General features: G+C 43.1%; 1 protein-coding gene across 1 annotated transcript in view; it reads left to right on the top strand.

Annotated features, from left to right (window-relative positions):
• LOC147678110 (hydroperoxide isomerase ALOXE3-like) overlaps nucleotides 1–21249 on the top strand; it is a 147176-nt gene that overhangs the window by 86067 nt on the left and 39860 nt on the right. Inside the window, exons 7-10 of the mRNA XM_086945971.1 lie at nucleotides 5146–5289; nucleotides 6613–6816; nucleotides 7067–7153; nucleotides 9153–9322. Coding sequence (XP_086802097.1) covers nucleotides 5146–5289; nucleotides 6613–6816; nucleotides 7067–7153; nucleotides 9153–9322 — 605 coding nt within the window. The remainder of the gene's footprint in view (nucleotides 1–5145; nucleotides 5290–6612; nucleotides 6817–7066; nucleotides 7154–9152; nucleotides 9323–21249) is intronic.

Genomic DNA, 21249 nt, shown 5'->3' on the forward strand with positions numbered 1-21249 from the left:
TAGAGTACAGCATTACAACCATTAAGATGTGTGAGTAGAAGGGCTTGAATATCAGCTTCTCTTTTGGTAGAGCGAGCTGCTACCAGACTGTCTTATTTTTTTCAGTGAGGTGAGATTGGTGTCTAGAGTGCATCCATGTGAATTGGAATTCAGTAACAGTTTGGTATCAAGCTGTCAAGGTTCATGTCATTTAGCCAGGTGTACGCCATCTTGTTGTTGTTCTTGGCAAATAATATAAATTGAGTCTTGTATGGGTTGAGCTTCAGTTAGGTGCTAGACATCCAGGTCTATATGATGTATAGGCAGTTTGAGTAAGTGTTAAAGAAGACAGGAGACAGTATAAAGCCTTGGAACTCTATACATGATGGGGATCTTTTGAGACAAGTGAAGGACATGGCCAGTGAATCCTATTCACAGCCCAAGGTTGTGTATGAGGGAGAGATGGTCAACGGTGTCAAAGGCAGCTAAGAGGTCAAGCAATAGCAGGATACAGGGTTTATCTTCATCTGTGATCAAGAGGTATATATATAAGATACAGGGTTTATCTTCATCTGTGATCAAGAGGTATATATATAAGAGGTATATAGTATATAGATAGGTCAAGCAATAGCAGGATACAGGGTTTATCTTCATCTGTGATCAAGAGGTATATATATAAGATACAGGGTTTATCTTCATCTGTGATCAAGAGGTATATATATAAGAGGTATATAGATCTGTGATCTATGATGTATAAGGTTTACCTGGTAATATCCATGCTGCAGCATGATCAGAAGCCTGATTGGTCGTCATGCAGGGCATTGTAATAACTTATAATTGATATGGTTGTGGAATGGAGCATAGAAAGCTTTTTCAGTTATATTGCTCATGAATGGTAGATGAGTGATGGGCCAGTTGTTGGCAAGTTCATTTGGGTCTTGTGTAGGTTTCTTTAGGAGTTGGAGAATCTGGACGGTCTTGAGAGCTTCTGAGAAGATTCCTTGAGTGATGGAAGCATTGACAATAGTGAGTAATTGTAAGAGCACCCCCAGAGAGCTTTGAAGGATGCTGAGACATTGTGGTATGAAGTGGCTTTGAAGAAGTCAAGCATGTCAGTCTGATCTGGCCGAGCTAAGGCTGTGAAGGCTGACCATTGTGGGATTCTACAGAAAGAGGTGAGTGTATAAGATAAGGCAGGCTTTGTATTGTTGATGTGTTGATGAATTTCTGTATTTTTTCACTGTGGCAGTAGTTGATGACATTGAACTTTTCTGTGAGGAATAGCTCGGTCCAGCAGGGAGTTGATGTGATACTTGTCTTTAACAGCATTCTTGTTCTGTTGATGTCTTCATTGGTGATGATAATAATAAGAATAATAATATTAACAATTATAAAGCGCATGGTTACGCCATCCCGGCCTGTCCCCGCGCTAGGTGAGAGGGAAAAGACAGAGGAAACAGCAGGAACTACCTTACACTAAGCAGAGAACAGGTAGGTTTTCAACAGCTTTCTGAACTTAGTTTCAGAGCACTCCAACCTCAGGGGGATCAGCAGTCTGTTCCAGTTCTGAGCTGCTAGACACCGAAAAGAACGCCCACCCATTTTGGCCTTCTTTATCTTGGGGATTACCAGCTGCCCCATCCCGCTGGATCTAAGAGATCTATTGGGAACATACTTGGTAACTAAATCTCTTAAATATGCCGGACCCTTGCTCTGGACAATCCGATGGCATATAACAAACATTTTTAACAGTACTCTTTTCTTAACTGGGAGCCAGTGCAATGAGTCAAGTGCCTTTTTTGATGCCGCTCTCCTGGGCTGCATAAGAGTCAGCCGAGCGGCGGCATTCTGTAGATCTTGTAGTCTACCAAGGCCCCTAGCAGAGGCTCCCAGATCGAGTACGTTCCCATGATGGCATAGTACTTTGATTTGGCTGATGTGATGAGTTCTCCACATGTTTCACAGAGGGACTTCAGTATCAAGAGGACCTTGGATGTTCTGTTTATTCTCTATTTTGTGTCCTGTCTGAAGATGGCATTGTTTTTCAGCAATGTATTTAAAAGACCAGGTGCTAAAGACTTAGCTGTATTTGGTGCGTGGATGTTTTCATTGCTTTCCAAAACAATGGTGCCATTGGTTAGAATGGTATTTGCATTGAAAGTGTATTTGACAGGGTGAAAAATGTGGTCACAAATTAGGTTGTCCATGGAAAAGTGCTTAAAGGATCTGAAAGTTTGATCTTCTCTTTTGGGTTGACCTTGAATTTTAGGTACTACATTGAGCGGGGAGAAGAGGATGACAAAGTGGTTGGTCTAGTCCAAGGGCATAAGTGGTTTGCATTGGATTGTTGGCGATGTTGAGAAGATAAGGTTGAATCAATGATGTGGCTTTTTTAGTGTATTGGTTGTTTGGCACACTGAACCCTTTTGTGGATAGATGAGGTCACCCGATAGGGTGGTGTGGGCATGTTAGATAGATAAGGTGATAAGGCGATCAGAATTCATCAATATTGTCCTTGTTCTACCCAGTATTTTCATAACCTGTAAGAAATATTTTGTATACAAGTCCTGCCTTCAGTTAAATCAGGTTTACCCTTGTGCTTATAATATGCTTCCATGGCTGGGATTTCCGTAAAGCAGTAGTGATAAGTTTGTGAATGGGCCACACACTTCACTCTCACTCAGGACTGAGCTTTGGACTCTTGAGGTTTACCCTGCCCCCAGTTTAAAAGGCATCTGTCACAACATTTTCCATCCCAAACTCATGCTGCAATAAAGGATAGGCTGCTGCTTCTTCCTTCTGTCTCAACAGCCTCTTGAAAGGGGGAATAAAGCACTCTGCCTCCTGCCTTCTCCTTTGAGTACTTGAAGCCAAAAGGTAATTACGCCATTGGTCTCATCCATTTTCAAATGCAGATCTCAGAGGGTTGGGTCAACTGGAAGGGGTGTGTTTACTGATACCTTTTAATCCTAACTGGGTTGGATGGGATGAACTTTTGGGAGGAGTTCTGTGGTAGGCAGAGAAACACTTTGCCAAGGCTCTCCCCTTCTATCTTGATAAACTGTGGAACAAGGCTTTGTAGGGTATCATTTATAGTCAGTTGGAGGAATTGCGCTTGTATCTTTAAGAAAGGAAGTTGATTTTGCTAGGGTTTAAATAATTCCCCAAACCACTAATGGGTAGGCATTAAACATCAGTGCTCCCACGGGTCTCACATTGGAGTGCTGCTGGTCAGGAAAAGAAAACAATACAGGGTTCTCTAAGTTGAAATATTCACCTGTGGTACAATAATACACTTGAGCATTATTGGACATCATATTTTGTATATAACTGGAAAATGTCCTGCCTTTAGTTTATCCATGTAATATCAAGTCATCAGTTTGTGTAATAGCAATGACTCCTTACAGTATTTATTGTGAACTTCAGTTACTACCCTCTTCAGCTTTCTCTGGTGGGCTCCACATTATATATGGTCGACGCGTTTGAGTTTGTTCTCTTTCGGTCGCCTCATGACTCAACGACCTAGTGTGCGAATACTAAGTTTACTGCAATAAGTCATGCAGCAAGTGCCCAACTGGGCCTCAAGTGCCGACTGGTGAAATGGTAAATCAGGTAGATCCGTGGTGTGCTCTCACTGGTGAACCATAGTGCTCTTTCAGTGCTAGAAAATATGTGCTGGAAGGCTGTGAACAGGCACTTGTTTGTGTGTCAAACCCGATTCTCAGCAGTAAAAACAATCTCTGGTCTGGACAAGAGCCTTGCTGTCTGCTGTTTAATGTGTGGCATATCGTTAATTACAAGTGTGCCCCCGCTGTGAGATACTGTGAGGTAACAGTATGCATTGCATAACATGCCGGGTTGTGAGATTTCTGTCCAGACCTGGGATGACATTTACTATTGAGATGTTGACTTAAACACACATACAACTCTGTGAAGGTCTATCAAGTTTCAATCATGATTGCCTGTGGAAAGTGTGCCTCCTCCCAGTAGCCATTGTGCCACCATGGACTTGTTAGCACATGCAAAAGGTGTCAAGTGGAATCTTAATTGGGTTCCAGTTGGGGTGGTAGGGGAGGGAGCCACAAAGGGCATAGAATTCTCATGGCATACTGTTGTAGAGTAAAAGAAACAACGAAACACTTTCAGAAGAAAATCCAATAGGAAATCTGACTGTAAAAGAGGAAATATTAGGGACAACAATAGTAGCAAGTGGGTGATAAACACAAGGCAAAAGAAGTGAATAAATGCATTACAATGCCTTCATTGCTTGTCAATGCGTCCTTTAATTCAGATTCAAACAGAATCTAACATATATCACAGGAAAAGACAACTTCATCTTGAATTGGAAACCTCTGACTGTGATCTCTGTGCAGACCACAATTTTGAAAAGGGGCTTACATAAAGATTGGCACCCCCCTTTTTTCCCTGTTGTTTAACTAGATGCCTGAAGAACCCTAAACAAGAGATGTTTCCTCCAATGCAGGCCTTTGCTCCAACCACTGCCCTTCCCTTTTGATTATCTGTGCAATCAGCAGATCACCACTATGGCTTTCCTCAACTGTTTAAACACTGGTGCAGTCTAGCCCATGAGGATATCCAGCCCCTTGCAGAGACCTGAGATTCACTACCTGACAGCACAATAAGTGCACCATCTTCTTCTGAACACTTTCCACCCTATAGAATCTCCTGGAACACATTCAACACAAAGTGGACTTTAAATCCTCTGTGAGACTTAATACAACTTTAGCACACTTTCCACTAAATAGGGGAAATGTAAAGCCAGAGGTGCAGTTGAAAAATATGTGTGTTCTTGACAAATTCCTTTACAGTCCTCTTCCTGAACCAGACTATTTTAGTGGAATACGTTGCTCGAAGATATTTACTGGATGTGTTTGTATACAGTACCCATTTATAAAAAGCTAACAGTTCGAAAAAACAATATACTTTTCAAGTACAGACACTACTGAAAGTTTTTTAAAGTGGTGTTAGTGATTGACTTATACTTTCGTACTTAGATGTATCTGGGCAAGAATGTTGTCATGGGTGGGTGAGTGGTCAGATGTGATATCTTCTGCACCTGCACCACCATGCAATTCTGGATAATTTTGTTGATGGCATGCTCTCTTCCGATGCCAAGCTCACCTGTCCTGTTTCCTCTATTTGCAGAGAGGAACGATCTTTATTGCGGATTATAAGATATTGGAAGGCATTCATGGAAGTATATTGAACGGTCGTCAGCAGTACATAGCTGCTCCCTTGTGTCTTCTCTACCTCTCACCCCAGGATGAGATGATACCCCTAGCAATCCAGGTAAGGTGTTGTCTTTGAGCCTTTCTAGAAATGTAAAAATGTCAAGACTTTTCTTAATTGTTCAGAATGTGAATATATAGAAGTGATCTGTATTCTGAGAGAATGTGTCAACTGTTACTTGAACAATATTGACTGTTAGTTTTCCTATTGACTAGAACAACACACCTCTTTAAGGTCACAAAGATTTGCCTTTATGAAAATGGAAGGTATTTTGTACCAAAGGGTTAGTCTTTATCTGCGTTGGAATTTTTACTATGCATAGTTCTATAAAAGCCATTTCCCAGAAAATGTACATGGGTTTTGACTGCTTGAACAAAGAAAGAAATGAAAAGAACTCAGGAACCTCCCTCTCAATCAAGCACTCTTCTAGGAATTTGCATTTTTAACCACAAATTAATTATATTACATGTATGCACAATGATCTATGTAACCGACTATTTCAGAATGATATTAGGCAATGCAAATACATTTTCCTCAAAGCCAATTACAGTGCTCATACCTTTCTCGTCGGTGCTCTGCCTCTGCGTATCGTCCAGTATCTATGGGCAATGTACTTTCTTTGTAAGCTGGCCGTTGCTTTCATGTCAAGAAGCAAATGTCTTGTCCTCTTCTTCTTAATTATTTTGTAGGTGGCCTTAGTCTTTCTCATCTATCAGGCGTTTTGGACTATACATACACTTATATACACCATTACCCACAAACGGAAGACCTGTTTACAAAATGTAAATCAATGGTGTCTTCCATCATGTATCCAAACATATTTTACAAGCGAACCCTCTTGTTTATATTGTGCTTGATTCATAATGGTTGTTCTGTGATTAAGCCGACTTACTCCTCAATTTTACAGGGTGGGTCAATCTACTCATTGTTCAAAAAAACCTTATGAAATGGATCCTATGAGATTGCAACAAGGCACATCCTGATTTTTCTAATTGTTCTTGGTTGTCATCTGTACAAAGTTCCTACAATGGACTGTGTCCATATAGATGGATAGTCACCTAATTTTAGAAGCTCTTTTTCTGAGAGCTAACACACTTCCAGTGGCTGTACCCCACTTTTTGTTGGTTTAACATTTGTGTCTCACAATGGGTTCAGACCATTTGTCAGCTGTCACTTCCCTCTTTTAGGATTTCTGAGAATTAAGAAATGTGTAATGTTAGAACGTTTGCAATGTTCTTGGCATTCTATTTCAGTAATCATCAAGGAAACATTCTCTAAGTCTAATGTGTTGTGTCTCACTCTTGAGTTAAGTCATGACAGTAGCTGCTTGGTCAGTAACTATGAAAGTCCAGTAACTGGCTCTTTGTGCATCTTCCCCTGCAGCTAAATCAGACTCCAGGTCCAGAGAATCCCATCTTCCTGCCGAGCGATAATGAGTGGGACTGGTTGCTTGCCAAGATGTGGGTTCGGAACTCTGATTTTTCCATGCACCAGGCTGTATTCCACTTACTGCGTACTCACTTCTTTGCAGAGGTGTTCTGCATTTCTACATTGAGGCAGCTCCCCATGGCCCATCCTCTGTACAAGGTAAGAAAGACAAACCAGACAATGCACAGAGGCTGTTGATTCCAAGCTCAATAAATGGAAGCGCATTGGTCATGCTGCCCAAGCATTGTTGGGTATAAAACATCAAGAATGTTTGAGATACTTGGAGGACTTGAGATTAACAGGGTATATGGCTACATTTTATAGAAGGGCGGATGCAGTGAGAATATAAGATCTGCTTGAAGCAACCACTGTACCTGTGTCTCTAATAACTCCCCCGGTCTCTCTTTAGCTCCTGATCCCTCACCATCGCTACACTTTGCAAATTAATACTCTTGGCAGGGAACGCCTTATTGGACCAGGAGGAACCTTTGATACGGTAAGATTGGAACTAATCTTTGTAGACCACCTCTGTTGATGGCGTCCAAGAGAGGCCATGATGAAGATAGATAACATAATAAACATAGCATAGGCAATTGTAAAGCACATGTTCACCCTACGGCATTATGGCGCTGAAAACACAGATATTTATTATTATTTTATTGATCTCTGAAGTATGAAATGCTAAATGGAACATCCAGTATTCAAACCTGTGACCATGAGGTCAAAAAGATCCATGGAGTAGATGCATCACTCCACTGAGCCACCAGACCCATCTAGATTAAATGAATCGCACAGATTTCATTAAAGAAATGTATAAAACCTGCTAGGGATGAGTTTATAATTTTCACTCCCTTATGAAATATTCTTACTTACATATGTACCTGTTAAACATAATTAAACAGTGCATCCACCTGTAGCCTTTTCACAAAAGCTACTAATGTTTTTCTCTTCACCAAAAAAGGTATTTTGTTGGCAGATTTTTAAGTGAGCCGCAGCCTAAAAATGAATCGTCCCTGTCCTCAACAGAAATTTACAATTCCAACATAAATGATGCTGGAAGTAGGATTCTTGTTTGGTCTTTAACAAGCATCATTGCCCCTGAATGTGGACATGTGTCTGTACTTGAAGAAAATAGGCTTAGAAGATATCCCCTGTCAGTTCTGCTTTCTCTCTGCGCACTTCGCTTGAAGAAGTTGGGGGAGCCATACAGTGGATTGGGATTTGATCATTGTATTGGGCATGTCTACTTTTTGTTAAGTAGAACATTTCCATAACCTATCACTAATACCTGAATTGTTTCTAGGTGTTTTTCAGAGGCTGTATCTAAGTAGGGCTGCTAATCCTGAAGTGAGAGAAGACTTTCAGCAGTATGACATGGAGGATGGATGCTTTGCTATTTGTGCTTTTCAGCCTATAGAAGAACACCACATAAACCTGGAAAATTAACTATTCCAAACTATGCATACCTTGCATATTCTGGAAAAAACTATTTGTCCCCTGTCCTTTATGTAGATAACTCCTAACCAGAAAGGAAAACAGCAAGCTTTGACCAGTAGTGCCCACATGCAAGGGCCCATTGTGTAAATTAGAACCACTTTTATCCTTACTCTTCGATTGCCACCACCATGCCATCTGTAGTCCAGTCTATGGCCTCTTGGATTGGCCTTGCTAATTCATAACTGCTGATTGTGTGCCATATTCTCACAACATCTTTCCTGTGGGACTTGGTTTATTTGCAGATTTGTGGGCATTGTGATCACTGGAGAAAGAGTAAGACCTTCTCCTGCCCATCTTTTTCTAAACATGTTGTTTCACACATGGAAGGAAGGGCGAACATATTGTCATTAAATATGATTATATCGATGCCTTATACCTGGCTCTTGTGGTGCTCATACAAGCATTTACTACCATGTATTTTTCAACAGAATATTTTACATACAACACCATATTGTTAGCTTAAAATAAAGGTACACTGAAGCACAACATATATTATGAATATAATGTGAGCACTAAACTTCAGATGCAACATCTCATATAATTAGGTAATATACAAAAGCTTCAACATGGCTATGTACGGCACCCACCATTGGCAGACAACACAGACACACATTATACACCACTCCAAACGTTAGTTGCTAAAGAACTTGGACACATTTTACATGCCAATGCTTCACAGGGAACACTTTTTACAGTCATGCTCAAAACAGTGAAAGAAGCTACATCATTTGATACCCAAACTCAGTCTATCTGTTCCCAAAGGCAGCTGGATTTTAACTAACCTGTGCAATGTATTAACAATTAGATAAATCCTCCATCAGCCCCTCTGTGGCATATTATTATGCACCCAAAGATACAAGAGTAGAACATTGGCACACACCCTAGATATAGGCCAGGAAACAGTATCCAAAATGTATAAAGTGATGACTTTAGTCTAGGAGTGAAACAGTCAGGAAAAGAAAAGGGACCTAACCAGAAACTGCGATTTTCACCCACAGAGCACAGCGATTGGAGGAGCAGGGCTTATAGAGCTTATATCAAGAGATATGCAATCCGTAACCTACACTTCCCTTTGCATCCCGGACAATCTCAAATCCCGTGAGGTTGAGTCCTTGCCCAACTTTTACTACAGAGAGGATGGGTTGAAGATCTGGTCAGCCATTGAGAGGTGAGACAAGATTTCTTTGTTCCAAATAGTTTTTTTGTTCCTCCCAGTGATGGGTTATATATCATTTTTTAAATTGGAAATCAAATGTTAATAGCTCAAAGTCCATTTACAAATTAAAAAGAATATTTGTGATTGACAGATTGATACCAAAATTCAAATGAGACACAGCAACCAAATAGTTGAAAAGAGGAAAAAGTCATGTATAACTTGTGCAAGCATGAGAGAAACTAGAAGAACCATTGATAACACCTACCACTGTTTGTTGCTGATGTTGAAGACAACCAAGATCTAGTGAAGGCACTGGAAGCCTTTGGCAGTGTTGTCTCCTCACTCCATTTTATTGTGATGTGTGAACCCCTGGATTTTATTTTACAGATCATTGACATTAGCTGTACTTGTCCGGTTGACAGTGAATTAAATATACCACTTCCAGAAAAGATTAGGCATCAATTATTAGTTAGGGGCTAGTTACGAATGTAGTGGTCTGATGGACCACCAAACCCGCAGTGGCGGTTCATCTACCCTCTCACTGGCAGTCTGACCACCCCATTACAACTTTGGAGGGCGCACCACCATGAAACCGCTTCTACCCCTGAGGATCTCTGATCCCTCAACAGTCTTGCAGTGGTCTGCGGTCGCAATATGCTGGCAGTCCCTTGCGGCACCACCAAGCATATCACAAGTTTCCTCACCTCCACAGTTTTCATGACGGTTAGGAAACTAAGGGGGCCCTACAAGGCCTCCTGGTGACTCAGGGTCTGGGGTGTATGCAGGGGGTCACATGGTGTGTCTCCTTGTCTGTATGCACCCCCTGTTCCTGCACAGAATGAAATGCACAACATTGTGCATCTTGGTCCCTGCAGTAACAGGCTGTGGAGCTCCCACAACAGTGCCTTTCCAAGGTTCTCTAATAAGCTTTAGAAAGGCACCGCTGTGGTACGAGTAATAGGCTTATGAAATGTTTATTCTGATTCAATTGCAAACAAGGTTGTGAGCCACAGACGCAAAAGGGATGACCGCAGAGGAATCAACATGTAATCCAAAAGTCTTTAGACTTAGACAGAAAAGCAGATAAATTGGGGCTGGGTAAGGGACTCAAAGGAAATGTAGAAATATGAGTGCCATATGTAGGTGAAGCAGAAACTCAAACGAGGGACTGATCAAAGCAAGTTAAATATGGGGAAGTGAAACAGAGGGTAAGTTAATAAAGTATAGACTATTTGGACCCCTAGGAGGATGAAACTCAAAATAGCAGGTGGAAGGGTAAGCTTAATAGTGAACCCAAGTATCTGAATAAAACAGGTCAAAGTGAGAAATACTCGGCAACCATCAGTATTGTGTTGTTCGTTTTACTACATGGTCAGTTCTCTGGCATGGGATCTTTTATAGATTGTCATTCTTAGTATGTCTTGTAAATTGTAAACCATTCATATGCCCGTTCAGCAAATATTTAGTGTGTTTATATTGGAATGTCGAATCCTTTAGATTGAACTGTTTTGCTGTCCTAAATGTGGAGTGCAGACAAGTGTTAAGTGATGCCAGAAGGCTTGCTTGACATGTGACATTCTGTGTCTTCAAGGCTTCCTTACTGAGACATGTTCTTCTGATCTTTTGAAAGTGCTTAAAGGTTGCACATAAAAATAGGAGTTTCCTAGTTGTTTGAGTTGGACTCATGCGAGATTCTGAAAAGTTCTTTCCAGCAATGTCTATTTCATGAGTAAACTCAGACCATCCTTCTGTAGATGAGGTGGGATTTTGTGACCTTGCAGTTTTAAATGACCACATGGGAGGGTTTGTTCATATCCCTGGCCACTCTTCTAGAGTTGGCACAGGAGATCTGAACAAGTAGAAGGTCTGCCATGTAGTTAGAGGGGGACAAAGTGGGATTATTCGCAGTATGGTACACAAGCACAGCTGCAAAAGGGTATAGGGTTACATTTGGTAACTTTATCCCTATTAGTTATGGAGGAACCAAGAGTCACCCTCCAACACAATAGTGCCAGGAAGAAATCTGGCACCCCTCAGCACACTCTACCGCACACTACTGGTCCTGGGGGAGACAAATGATTGCTCCGTCCATCATCACCTTGGGTTTGAATTTCTGAGACACTCACCCCCAGTCACAGATCTGGGTTGAATCCATCATTGTTCTTTAGCTCACTTTGTCACCCCAGTTCAGACCCAGCTTTATGCAAATCAGTCTTGACCCTGTGCCTCATGGGAACAGTCCAGCCCGAACTGCCAAGCCAGGTCTTCCCTGGACAGGAAACAAGCATCCAGGGACCAGTTTCACGGTAACACCCCTCATCAGCCAGACTAGCTAGAATCCAGTGGCAAATTGAGCAAGGGACGAACGTCTGGGCATACCCTGCCAACTTAGGGTGAACAAAGCAAACAAAAGGAGGTGATGGACGGAGCACTGAAACTTATCAGACACTCACCCCCAGTCAAAGATCTGGGTTGAATCCATATTCTTTCTTCACCTCACTTTGCCACCCCATTTCAGACCCAGCTTTATGCAAATCAGTTTTGACCCTGTGCCTTATAGGAACAGTCCAGCCCCAGGCATAAATTCACCTGCGGTTGTGACCTCTGAAGAGAACCTGAGGACTTGACCTGCTGCCACTTGTACCAAGGACAAGGAAGTGGACTCCAGGGGTCAGTTCACTGACCTACTGTTAAGCTATAGGGACATAAAAGCTGCAGGGAGCCCATTATCCTGAAGGAACCCGGATGACGAGTTACAACTGCAACTTCCTGGTGGCTTCTGTTGAAATGAGTCCTAACTCCCAAGTGCTGTTTTTTGAGGTCCTGGTACCTTTGGCTGGTGTCAGTGTAAGTCCTCCTGTCTAAACCTAAATGCTGTGGCTTAGAAACTTTTTCAAGAATGTTTTACTTGGGGAACTGACACAAGACTGGGACCAGCCTGCCAAGCCGATCCGCTGAGGGTACATCCCAAATGGTCCTGACTTCTCCATAGCGCCAACAAAGTTATCCGCTCCATGCTAGCATTATTCGAGGACACTGATTTCATCCTGCATCTTTCTCAATTCAGCCGCAGATGAGGACTCTAACACCAAAGATCTCCCTGTCATGGAAACCCAACCTTCTAAGGCTGTTGTTAATGACTGCATCTGGACTCTGTCTTCATTCAACCCAGGTCCGTCGAGCCCCACTCCAGTTCTGCTTGCTGCCTTTGCCCTAACAAATCCATCGATGTCCAGAGCTGGTTCTAAGCAAAGAAGGTAACTCTTGACCAGGATGAACTCAGTCTCTGAGTACGAGCAGCGATCATCCGCAGACGGCTGAATTTTTGACTCTCGGTCAGTCTAGCATAACAAGTTACCTCTAGTTGGCACATAGTGCTTTTTGGCACTATTGTCTTTTATTTAAAACTTTGAAAATTCATATCTCCCTAATTCTCCTCATTGAAGTTGTATTGTTTTGGGGTTAATTTGTTAATTAAAAGATTATTTTTGAAAATTGGAGTGGGATTTCTATTGGAACCTAACAGAAATAGTGACAATATTGCTTGTGAGGGAAGCCCATCCACCCCAGCTAATCATCCACTTACTCACAACTACTATGAATGAAATGCTAGGTACTGAAGTCCACAAATGACTTTGTGAAAATGTATAGATATCTTTCTCTTAGCTATCTTAATTGTCCGACTATTTCTTCTAGAACTTCAATTGTGCAACATGCTTCTTTGAGCTCAACAGCTTTAATGCTGCAGATTCTACGCTTATTTCTATGAGGGCTTCACTTTGCAGGATTGAACCTTAGTCTGGGTTATTTTAGCTTTGATGGGAAGTGCTATTGATTGGCATCCTCGCCTGGCAAGCAAGCGTTGTTTTATTTATAAGATTCACTGTAGATCACTTCTCAGGTTTCTTGTAGATTTCTCTTTCGTGCTAGAATTAAAATGAAATAGATTATTAATTTTGTTATTATCACTGGAATGATGAGTGCTCCTTTGGAGACAATGGAGGAGCTCAAATCAATAATGCTTCAACATTCCAATGTTTTTCTGTTACTTCCTGTTTTGCAGCATTCTACCCCGAATGGATGGAATGTTCTAAGAGCCTTACTGGCCTTACGCTGTACCTGTTAAATGCCCTGTCCCTCATAGTACCTGACCAATATGTCAGGCCTACACTAGAGTTCACGACCTTTAACAACTGGTATTACCCTCGTCAGTGGATTATGAAGCTATGCAATAAGTTGACCCAACTCATTTAGGAAAAAATGTGTTCAAATTTGAAACTCAATTTTTTGTTTCAAGGAGAGGATGAAGGTTTTTGGAATTCTAATAGTCTTTTCCTTCATTTCATTATTAGGTCTGTCTATTTGAACCATTATTCTTCTGTGTGGAGAGGCTATAAGATCAATTCCCAAAGTATGAGAAGTGTACAAAAAGTAGGCTTTGAGTAAGACATATTCAGCAAGTATTTTGTTGCTGTGAGTCCCCTCGTGCCTTGGCCCATTCTGAGAATTGCTTTGGGGTGGGGAAGTTCCACAGTGAGCAGGGGTAATGGGGTTCCATTTGTAAATAGAGGAGCCTTTACCTCTTTTGGCGTGTGGCCACTTAACTATTTGACCCTGTTACACCTGGGAGCCCTGGGAGGTCTTCCCCTAATTCTGTGCCTGGTCTAGCCATTTTTCTGATCTTGATTTTTTGGCTTTGCAACTATGTGTACTTCACCATTGCTAACCAGTGCTAAAGGGCTTGTGATCTCTCTCCTAAACATAGTGACATTGGATTAACCCCAATTGGCATATTTAATTTACCTATAAGTCCCTTGTAAAGTTTACTACATGTGCCTGGGGCCATGAGAATGAAATACTACTAGTGGGCCTGCCGCACTCATTGTGCCACCTACTTAAGTACACTACCCCTCTAACCATGGCTCAGGCCCACCAATGCAGGGCCAATATGTGCAGTTTTACACTAACAATTGGACCTGGCAAGAAAAACATCTTGCCCGACCTACACTTTCCATTGCTATACATATAAGCCACCCCTAAGTTAGGCCCTGTATGAGTCACAGGGCCGGGTACAATGTATTTAAATGGCAGGACATGTCCTTTTAAGTTACATACGTCTTGGTAGTCAAAACCTCCCAATTTCGTTTTTCACTAGTGCAAGGCCTAGCCCTCTATTAAGATAACATTGAGATTACCTCATGAAATCTTTTGAGTGTAACTCCCAATTGTGAAGAGAAACAAGAGTCTTTAGGTTTGGGGTCACCGGACCCACAATTTAAAATCACAGTTTATGGTCAAATTAGATTTTAAATTACAGTTTGGCAAATGCTACTTTCAGAAAGTTGGTATTTACTTACTTTAGCCATTTGGTGCCTGCTGTTGGTCTCTGTTCAGTCTGGGTTGGGTGACAGCTGGGCTTTGTGTTATCTCTCTTGACTGCCACTCACAAAGGTAGATTTAGGTGTGTCTTGATGGGCCATCCTGGCAGATGGGAGGGAAGAGCTGGGCACAGCCTCACACTTACACCTGAATAGGCCGTGTCCTGTGCCCACACTAAGGGCTGCGTACCCCCCTGTAGAGAGACTGTGTAGTATCGGGTTCCCAAGGCCTACATGCTCCGAAGATAACCCACTTACATTGAAAGAACTGTTGGCACGGAAACTGAAAAGTACAAAGAACAAGTTTATTAAGACCCCATGGGGTGGTGGTACATTCCTACAGCACCCTTCGGTAATGCAAGAAGTATCACACCGAACATCGGTGTGACCTGTTCTTTTATACAATTTACAGGTAATAAAAAGATAGGCGGTACAGAGTTACAGAGCGTTATGTACATATATGGTCATTTTTGGAACACAGCCAGCTCATTGGAGGGGTTACAACCCCGCTGGTCAGTTTGGCGGCACATTCCTGAGGGGTGACTGGTCAGTTGGGACTGCGCATATACAGGCTTGACCGTTACTAAAAATAGCCTGCTGCTGGGCAAACTCAAGTGGTCAGCGGTGCGGACAATGGACTAAAGGGCACGCTGGCCACGAGGCCGCTCATGATCTAAGATGGCCGCCGTAACAAACAAGATGGCGTTTCCAAGTATAGCCAAGTTAAGCGGGAAAACGTGTAGTACAGCTAAGCGCTAACCCGGCCATTGTCAAATTACGACAGACGACCCTTTTAGCGTTTAGCTGAAGCTACCTCATAGTGAACATAATCAGGGTGTTCATCTTCAATATCAATTAGCATTATTTGGCCTACTTCTTTATGAAGCATCATTTTGTTGTGAGCAAGAGCTCGTCTTGATGGTATGCAAGCCGATAAGCACATGGAACAAAAAGCTGGGCCACATTGTATACATAAACATACAAGAAACAATATCCCAACAATGATACATAGAATCGTTAGCAGTTTCCAACCCCAAGTGGTAAGCATTGACCAGAACCATCCTGAAAGAGTCCAAGTTCCATTGTCCGGGTGTATTTCGGCAGCTATTTTGTGCAATTTCGAAAAAGCATCATAAACATATGGTGAATTGTCAGGTACGTATACACAGCAGCTACTTCCGATGATTCTACATGGCCCCCCCACGGTCAGCTAGAACCACATCTAAAACCATTCTGTTCTGGAGCGTAACAATCCTAGAAATCTGGAGTTCTTCAGTAATATTTCCTAGTGCAATAGCAGTATCATTGGCTACAGCCTCAACAACACGGGTCAATCGTCGTATTTTCCGACTATTCAAAGCAGCCCCCACAAAGGAGAACAATCCGAAATTAAAGTCCACATATTGCTGCAAGGCAGTATCGGTCTGATCGATGTCGTCCAATGCCACAGCACGTTTAACACGATTTAGTACAAAATCATGATAGAGGATATAGTCATTATGATACATGGGTGGGGCGATAAATACAGGGGGCAACACAAACGATACATAACATGTACCTAACCATCCTAAAGGAAGCTGATGGTAACCTTTATTGCCACAAATGAAATACGTATTTCGGGATGTCACAAACGATATGCCATTCGGGCTGTCAAATGTAAGTGTAATGTTGCATTCACTTTTTCCCACCGGAATAGTACCTTTATTACGTATACACAAATCAGCTTTAGTGGCAATAACATTAATAACATGTGAACTGGATACATTGATGTTCCGTTGGTTGCTATAAACACGTGGGGCAGACGCATTATCGGGGCGGTACTCCTCCCATTCAAATCGAGTACCCTCGGCTCGTGGATACCCATCCCGGTCATGGTAGCAAATTTTATTCAAACGGAAAAGCACCCCCCCTTTTGTTGGCCATCTCAAAGTGAATAGAAGAGTGTACCAGGCATTGCAAGATCCATTATGTGAAAATGGGAGAGGAATGAGTGGAGTGCCCCCTTTCTTCTGGTGCCCAGGCAACATCCCACACACCCAACAATTAGACGTATTTGTCATGTTATGCGTATGATGCAGAATCTGAATAAAGCTATTGTTCAAATAAGTCTGTCGGTGTCGTTCTTCATGGTAGGGCAAGGTAAAGTGAAAATGTTCAGATGGAGCCGGGGTAGTCGGCAGTAAATGTTCACGTGCAGGCACCACAAGTTCAACTACCCAAGCTATCACTGCTATTAGCACAATTGTCAAGACGAAAAGGATGGCACCAAGTATTCTTTTGTCTCGTGATGCAGAAGACACCATAGTTCAAAAAGTTCTTAATGTCTCAAATAGTTCAAAAAGTTCACAAAGTCTCAAATGTACATATGTATAATACCTAAAAAAGAAAAATACGGTGCTGAGCTCCGAGGTAGCCGTTGTTTTCTTCTCCGGGGTCAAGACGGGTGTCGCTACTCTTGGCAGAACTGATCCCCCCCTTGAGATTCCCGGCTTCCGTTTCACAAACCCCAGAGCGGTAACCAACCAGTCTCGAAAACCAAAAAAATCTTCTTATCGTGGCCGCAGATTATAGCGCTCTCGTCCAGAAACAGTGTGGTCCGGGAAGGCTCCCTCAACTTCGGCCGATGTCACAGCTGGGCTCTTTTCTTTCTCCAGAATCTCCTTGTAGTCGGTCAACACAGCAGGATTCACTAGATCAGGAGAGACACGACGGCAGTGGGTTGAGTGCACCCACCGCTTTCTGTTGGTCACTCGTACAGCTGTTCGAGTCGCCAGGAGGACCTGCTCGGGGCCACGCCACCTCGGTTCCAAGCTGTTCGCCCTCTCAAACGACTTTATCATGACAAAGTCGCCAGGTTGAAGATTATGGGCCTCTCCAGTAGAGTTGTCTGGGAGCGCTTCTCGAACCTGTTGATGAATAGAAAGCAAATCATTTGTTAATCGTGCCAAATAATCGTTCATCAATATACAAGGCACATCATGTATCAATCGCGGCTTAGGCACTCCCCAAATATTCATAGGCCTTCCAAACACCACTTCATACGGTGTGAGGCCTGTTCGAGAGTGGGGTACTGATCTGAGAGAGAGCAATGCTAGCGGTAAGGCATCCGGCCACTTCAATGACGTGGACGCCACAATCTTAGCCAATTTTAGTTTCAACGTGGCATTGTACCGCTCAACAAGACCTGCTGACTGAGGGTGGAACACAGCATGAAACTTCTGCTGAATCCCCAACCCCTTCAGCACATACTCCACAATTTTCCCGACAAAATGAGGCCCATTATTGCTCCATAAAAATTTGCAAATTCCAAATCGAGGGAAATACTCCTTGAGCAACACCTTAGCTGTTGTCAAAGCTGTATTATCTTTCGTGGGGAAAGCCTTGACCCATTTGCTAAAAGCACATACCACCACTAAGACATACTTAAGGTTGTTGCAACGCTCAAGCTGGATATAATCCATTTGGAGTACCTCGAATGGGGCCGAGGGTGGAACGAACCCTCCTTTCGGAGTATGGGTCCCCTTTGCAGGATTGTGCTGTAAACATATCAAACAGGTCTGCACTACTCTCTTGGCAGTATTGGCGATCTCGGGATGCTCCCAAACTCGTGTTAGCAATCGAGTGATCACAAGAGCTCCCACGTGCGCTAATCCATGTGTCATCTGAACCATCGCCTGCAAGTAAGCTGCAGGCAATTTCCATTTCTCTTTGTCTTTGCTTCTCCAACAACCCTCATCATCTAGCACCCCATCTGCTGCCCATGCCGCAAGTTCTGCTTCAGTCGCTGATTTTTGGATATCTAATATCTCCGCTCTAGCATCGTACCATCGCTCAGCTTGTGATTTTGTTACGTACATGGGGGAGTCAGTTCGGGACATAGCTGTTTGTCTCGCTATGCTGTCTGCAAAGGCGTTTCCTTGACCCACTTTATCAATGATCTTTTTATGGGCACTGCATTTAATGATCGCTACTTTCTTCGGACAAAGCAACGCGTTTAGGAGATCACGCACCAATTCTCCGTGCATAATGTGTACTCCATGAGAAGTTAAAAACCCACGTTCTCTCCAGAGTAGCCCGAAGTCATGTGCTACTCCGAAGGCGTACCGGCTGTCTGTGTATATGTTCACACATAGGCCAGCACTTAATTCGCAGGCTCTCGTCTAAGCTATCAGCTCCGCTGCCTGAGCTGATTTTTGTGGTATTCGTGCTGTTTCTACCACTGTCTTAAGTGTCGTGATCGCGTATGCTGCGGAAGTCGTACCATCTGGCAGCCTCAAACACGATCCATCAACCCACAGTTCCCCATCCACATCTGGAAGTGGCATATCCTGTAAGTCGACACAACCCTTTGTCTGTTCCTCGGTCAGGAAAACACAATCATGATGTTTTTCTTCCTGACCCTCCTCAACCGGATAGGGCAATAAAGTGGCAGGGTTCAGGGTGGCACATCTTTTCAGTGTGATATGTGGCGCCAAAAGTGTAAGCTCATATCCTGTCAAACGTGCACTCGTGAGATACTGGGTTTTCGTCTGATTCAACAGGGCATCGACTGCATGGGGAACTAACACCAACAATTTGTGCGATAAAACTATTCCCTCACTCTGTCGTATAGCTACTGCTGTTGCTGCAACTGCTCGGAAACACCCAGGTAATCCTCGTGCTACAGGATCGAGAATAGCTGAAAAGTATGCGCATGGCCTCTGCTTATCCCCGTGTACTTGTACTAACACTGATAACGCGCACCCATCTTTCTCGTGCACGTACAATGTAAAAATCTTTGAATAGTCTGGTGTACCTAACACGGGTGCAGAGCAAAGAGCCTGTCTCAATTGTTCAAAAGCATTTTGACATTCCTCTGTCCATTCAAGGGGCATTTGTGTAGTTTTGGACAGCAACGCTAACAAAGGTTTGATAATATTCGAAAACCCCATGATCCACTGTCTACAAAAGGACGTTAATCCTATAAAGGCACGTACATCTCTCTGTGTGTGGGGGACTGGTGTATCTAGAATCGCCTGAATTCGATCTGATGTTAATGCACGCCCCTCCTTAGACAAAAGATGACCGAGGTAGGTCACCTTGGGTCTACAGTATTGAAGCTTTTTCTTAGAAACCTTGTGATTGTTCTGTGCCAGAAAAGAAAGCAAGGCAATCGTACTCTCCTTACATTGTGCATAAGAGTCTGCAGCAAGCAAAAGGTCATCTACATACTGGATAAGGACAACCCCAGACTGTAACCCAAAGGAATCAAGCTGTCTTTTCAGGGCCTGGCTGTAGATACTCGGACTCTCAGTGTAACCTTGAGGAACACGACAAAATCTATATGATTTATTATTTAACATGAAACCAAATAAGTATCTGCTATCAGGATGGATGGGAATGGAAAAGAACGCATTTTTAAGGTCGATGACACTAAAGGTCGTCGCCGTTGGGGGAACCAATGTAAGCAATGTCGTGATATCAGATACCACCGGGTATTGGGGGATAACAATTTTGTTAATTTCTCTCAAATCAATAATAAAGCAATAGACTTTGTCGTCAGTATCTTTCTTAAGGATCGGAAGAATAGGGCTGTTACAAACATTGTAAGGAACCTCCTCCACCACGCCTGCAGTTATCAAATCTTGGACAATCTGTGTCAGGGCAATTTCACCTTCCCTGGAAATCTTATACTGTGGAACACGTGGCAGAGAGACTCCCTCCTTTACAGTAATTCGAATAGGTGGAACACGCATCTCTCCCACATCCGTGTCTGAGGTTGCCCACAACGTGTGCGGGAGAGAGGCCAAAGCTGGAGTGTCTAGTATAGTGCAAAACCTGTCTGATTCAGGATAATTGTCATTCAGGATAACCCGCACTCCCTCGGGAGCGCACCGTATCGTTGCTCGAAAATATTTAAGCAAGTCAATGCCCAGGATATTATCTGGTGTGTGGGGAGATAGCAAAAATTGACCAAAACTGAAAAATTTGTCAAGTCAAAGTACAAGGGGTTTTGACAATGGGCTAGGGGAGGGTGTGCCATCAAACCCTACACATGTTATCATTTCGCCAGACAGGGGAGCCCTCGGAACCAAGTTTTTTGACAAAGCGCTACGAGTAGCTCCTGTGTCGACTAAAAATTGATCAGTAGAACCCAAAATGCCCGCTGATACATATGGACCTTTCTGATCTACCGGCACTTCAACTGATTCCGTACCCCATCCTACGCAGTCCTATGCATGCACATAATCCTGATGCTCCACATTCTCACCCTCCGATATCTGATACTGGTTCCGTCTATCAAACGTATTACGTTCATCCTGGCCACGGCCCCTCTCTTCAAACCTGCTACGATCACCTCCACTACCTCTTGCCCCCGAGTAACTACCTCTCGACCTTCCACCTCCTTGACCACGCTGACTACGCTGCTCACGAAGCACCGGACAATCATCGGCCCAATGCCCAAACTCTTTACAATAGGCACATTGATCCTCCGCTATATCCGTACGCCCATACGACGCGTTGCCCCCTCCTCGTCTGCCTCTATCGTTCCCTCTAGATTGCGTTCCGCGAACCTGTGCC

This window comes from Lissotriton vulgaris, chromosome 12 (genome assembly GCF_964263255.1).
Source record: "Lissotriton vulgaris chromosome 12, aLisVul1.2, whole genome shotgun sequence".
Lineage (NCBI taxonomy): Eukaryota > Metazoa > Chordata > Amphibia > Caudata > Salamandridae > Lissotriton > Lissotriton vulgaris.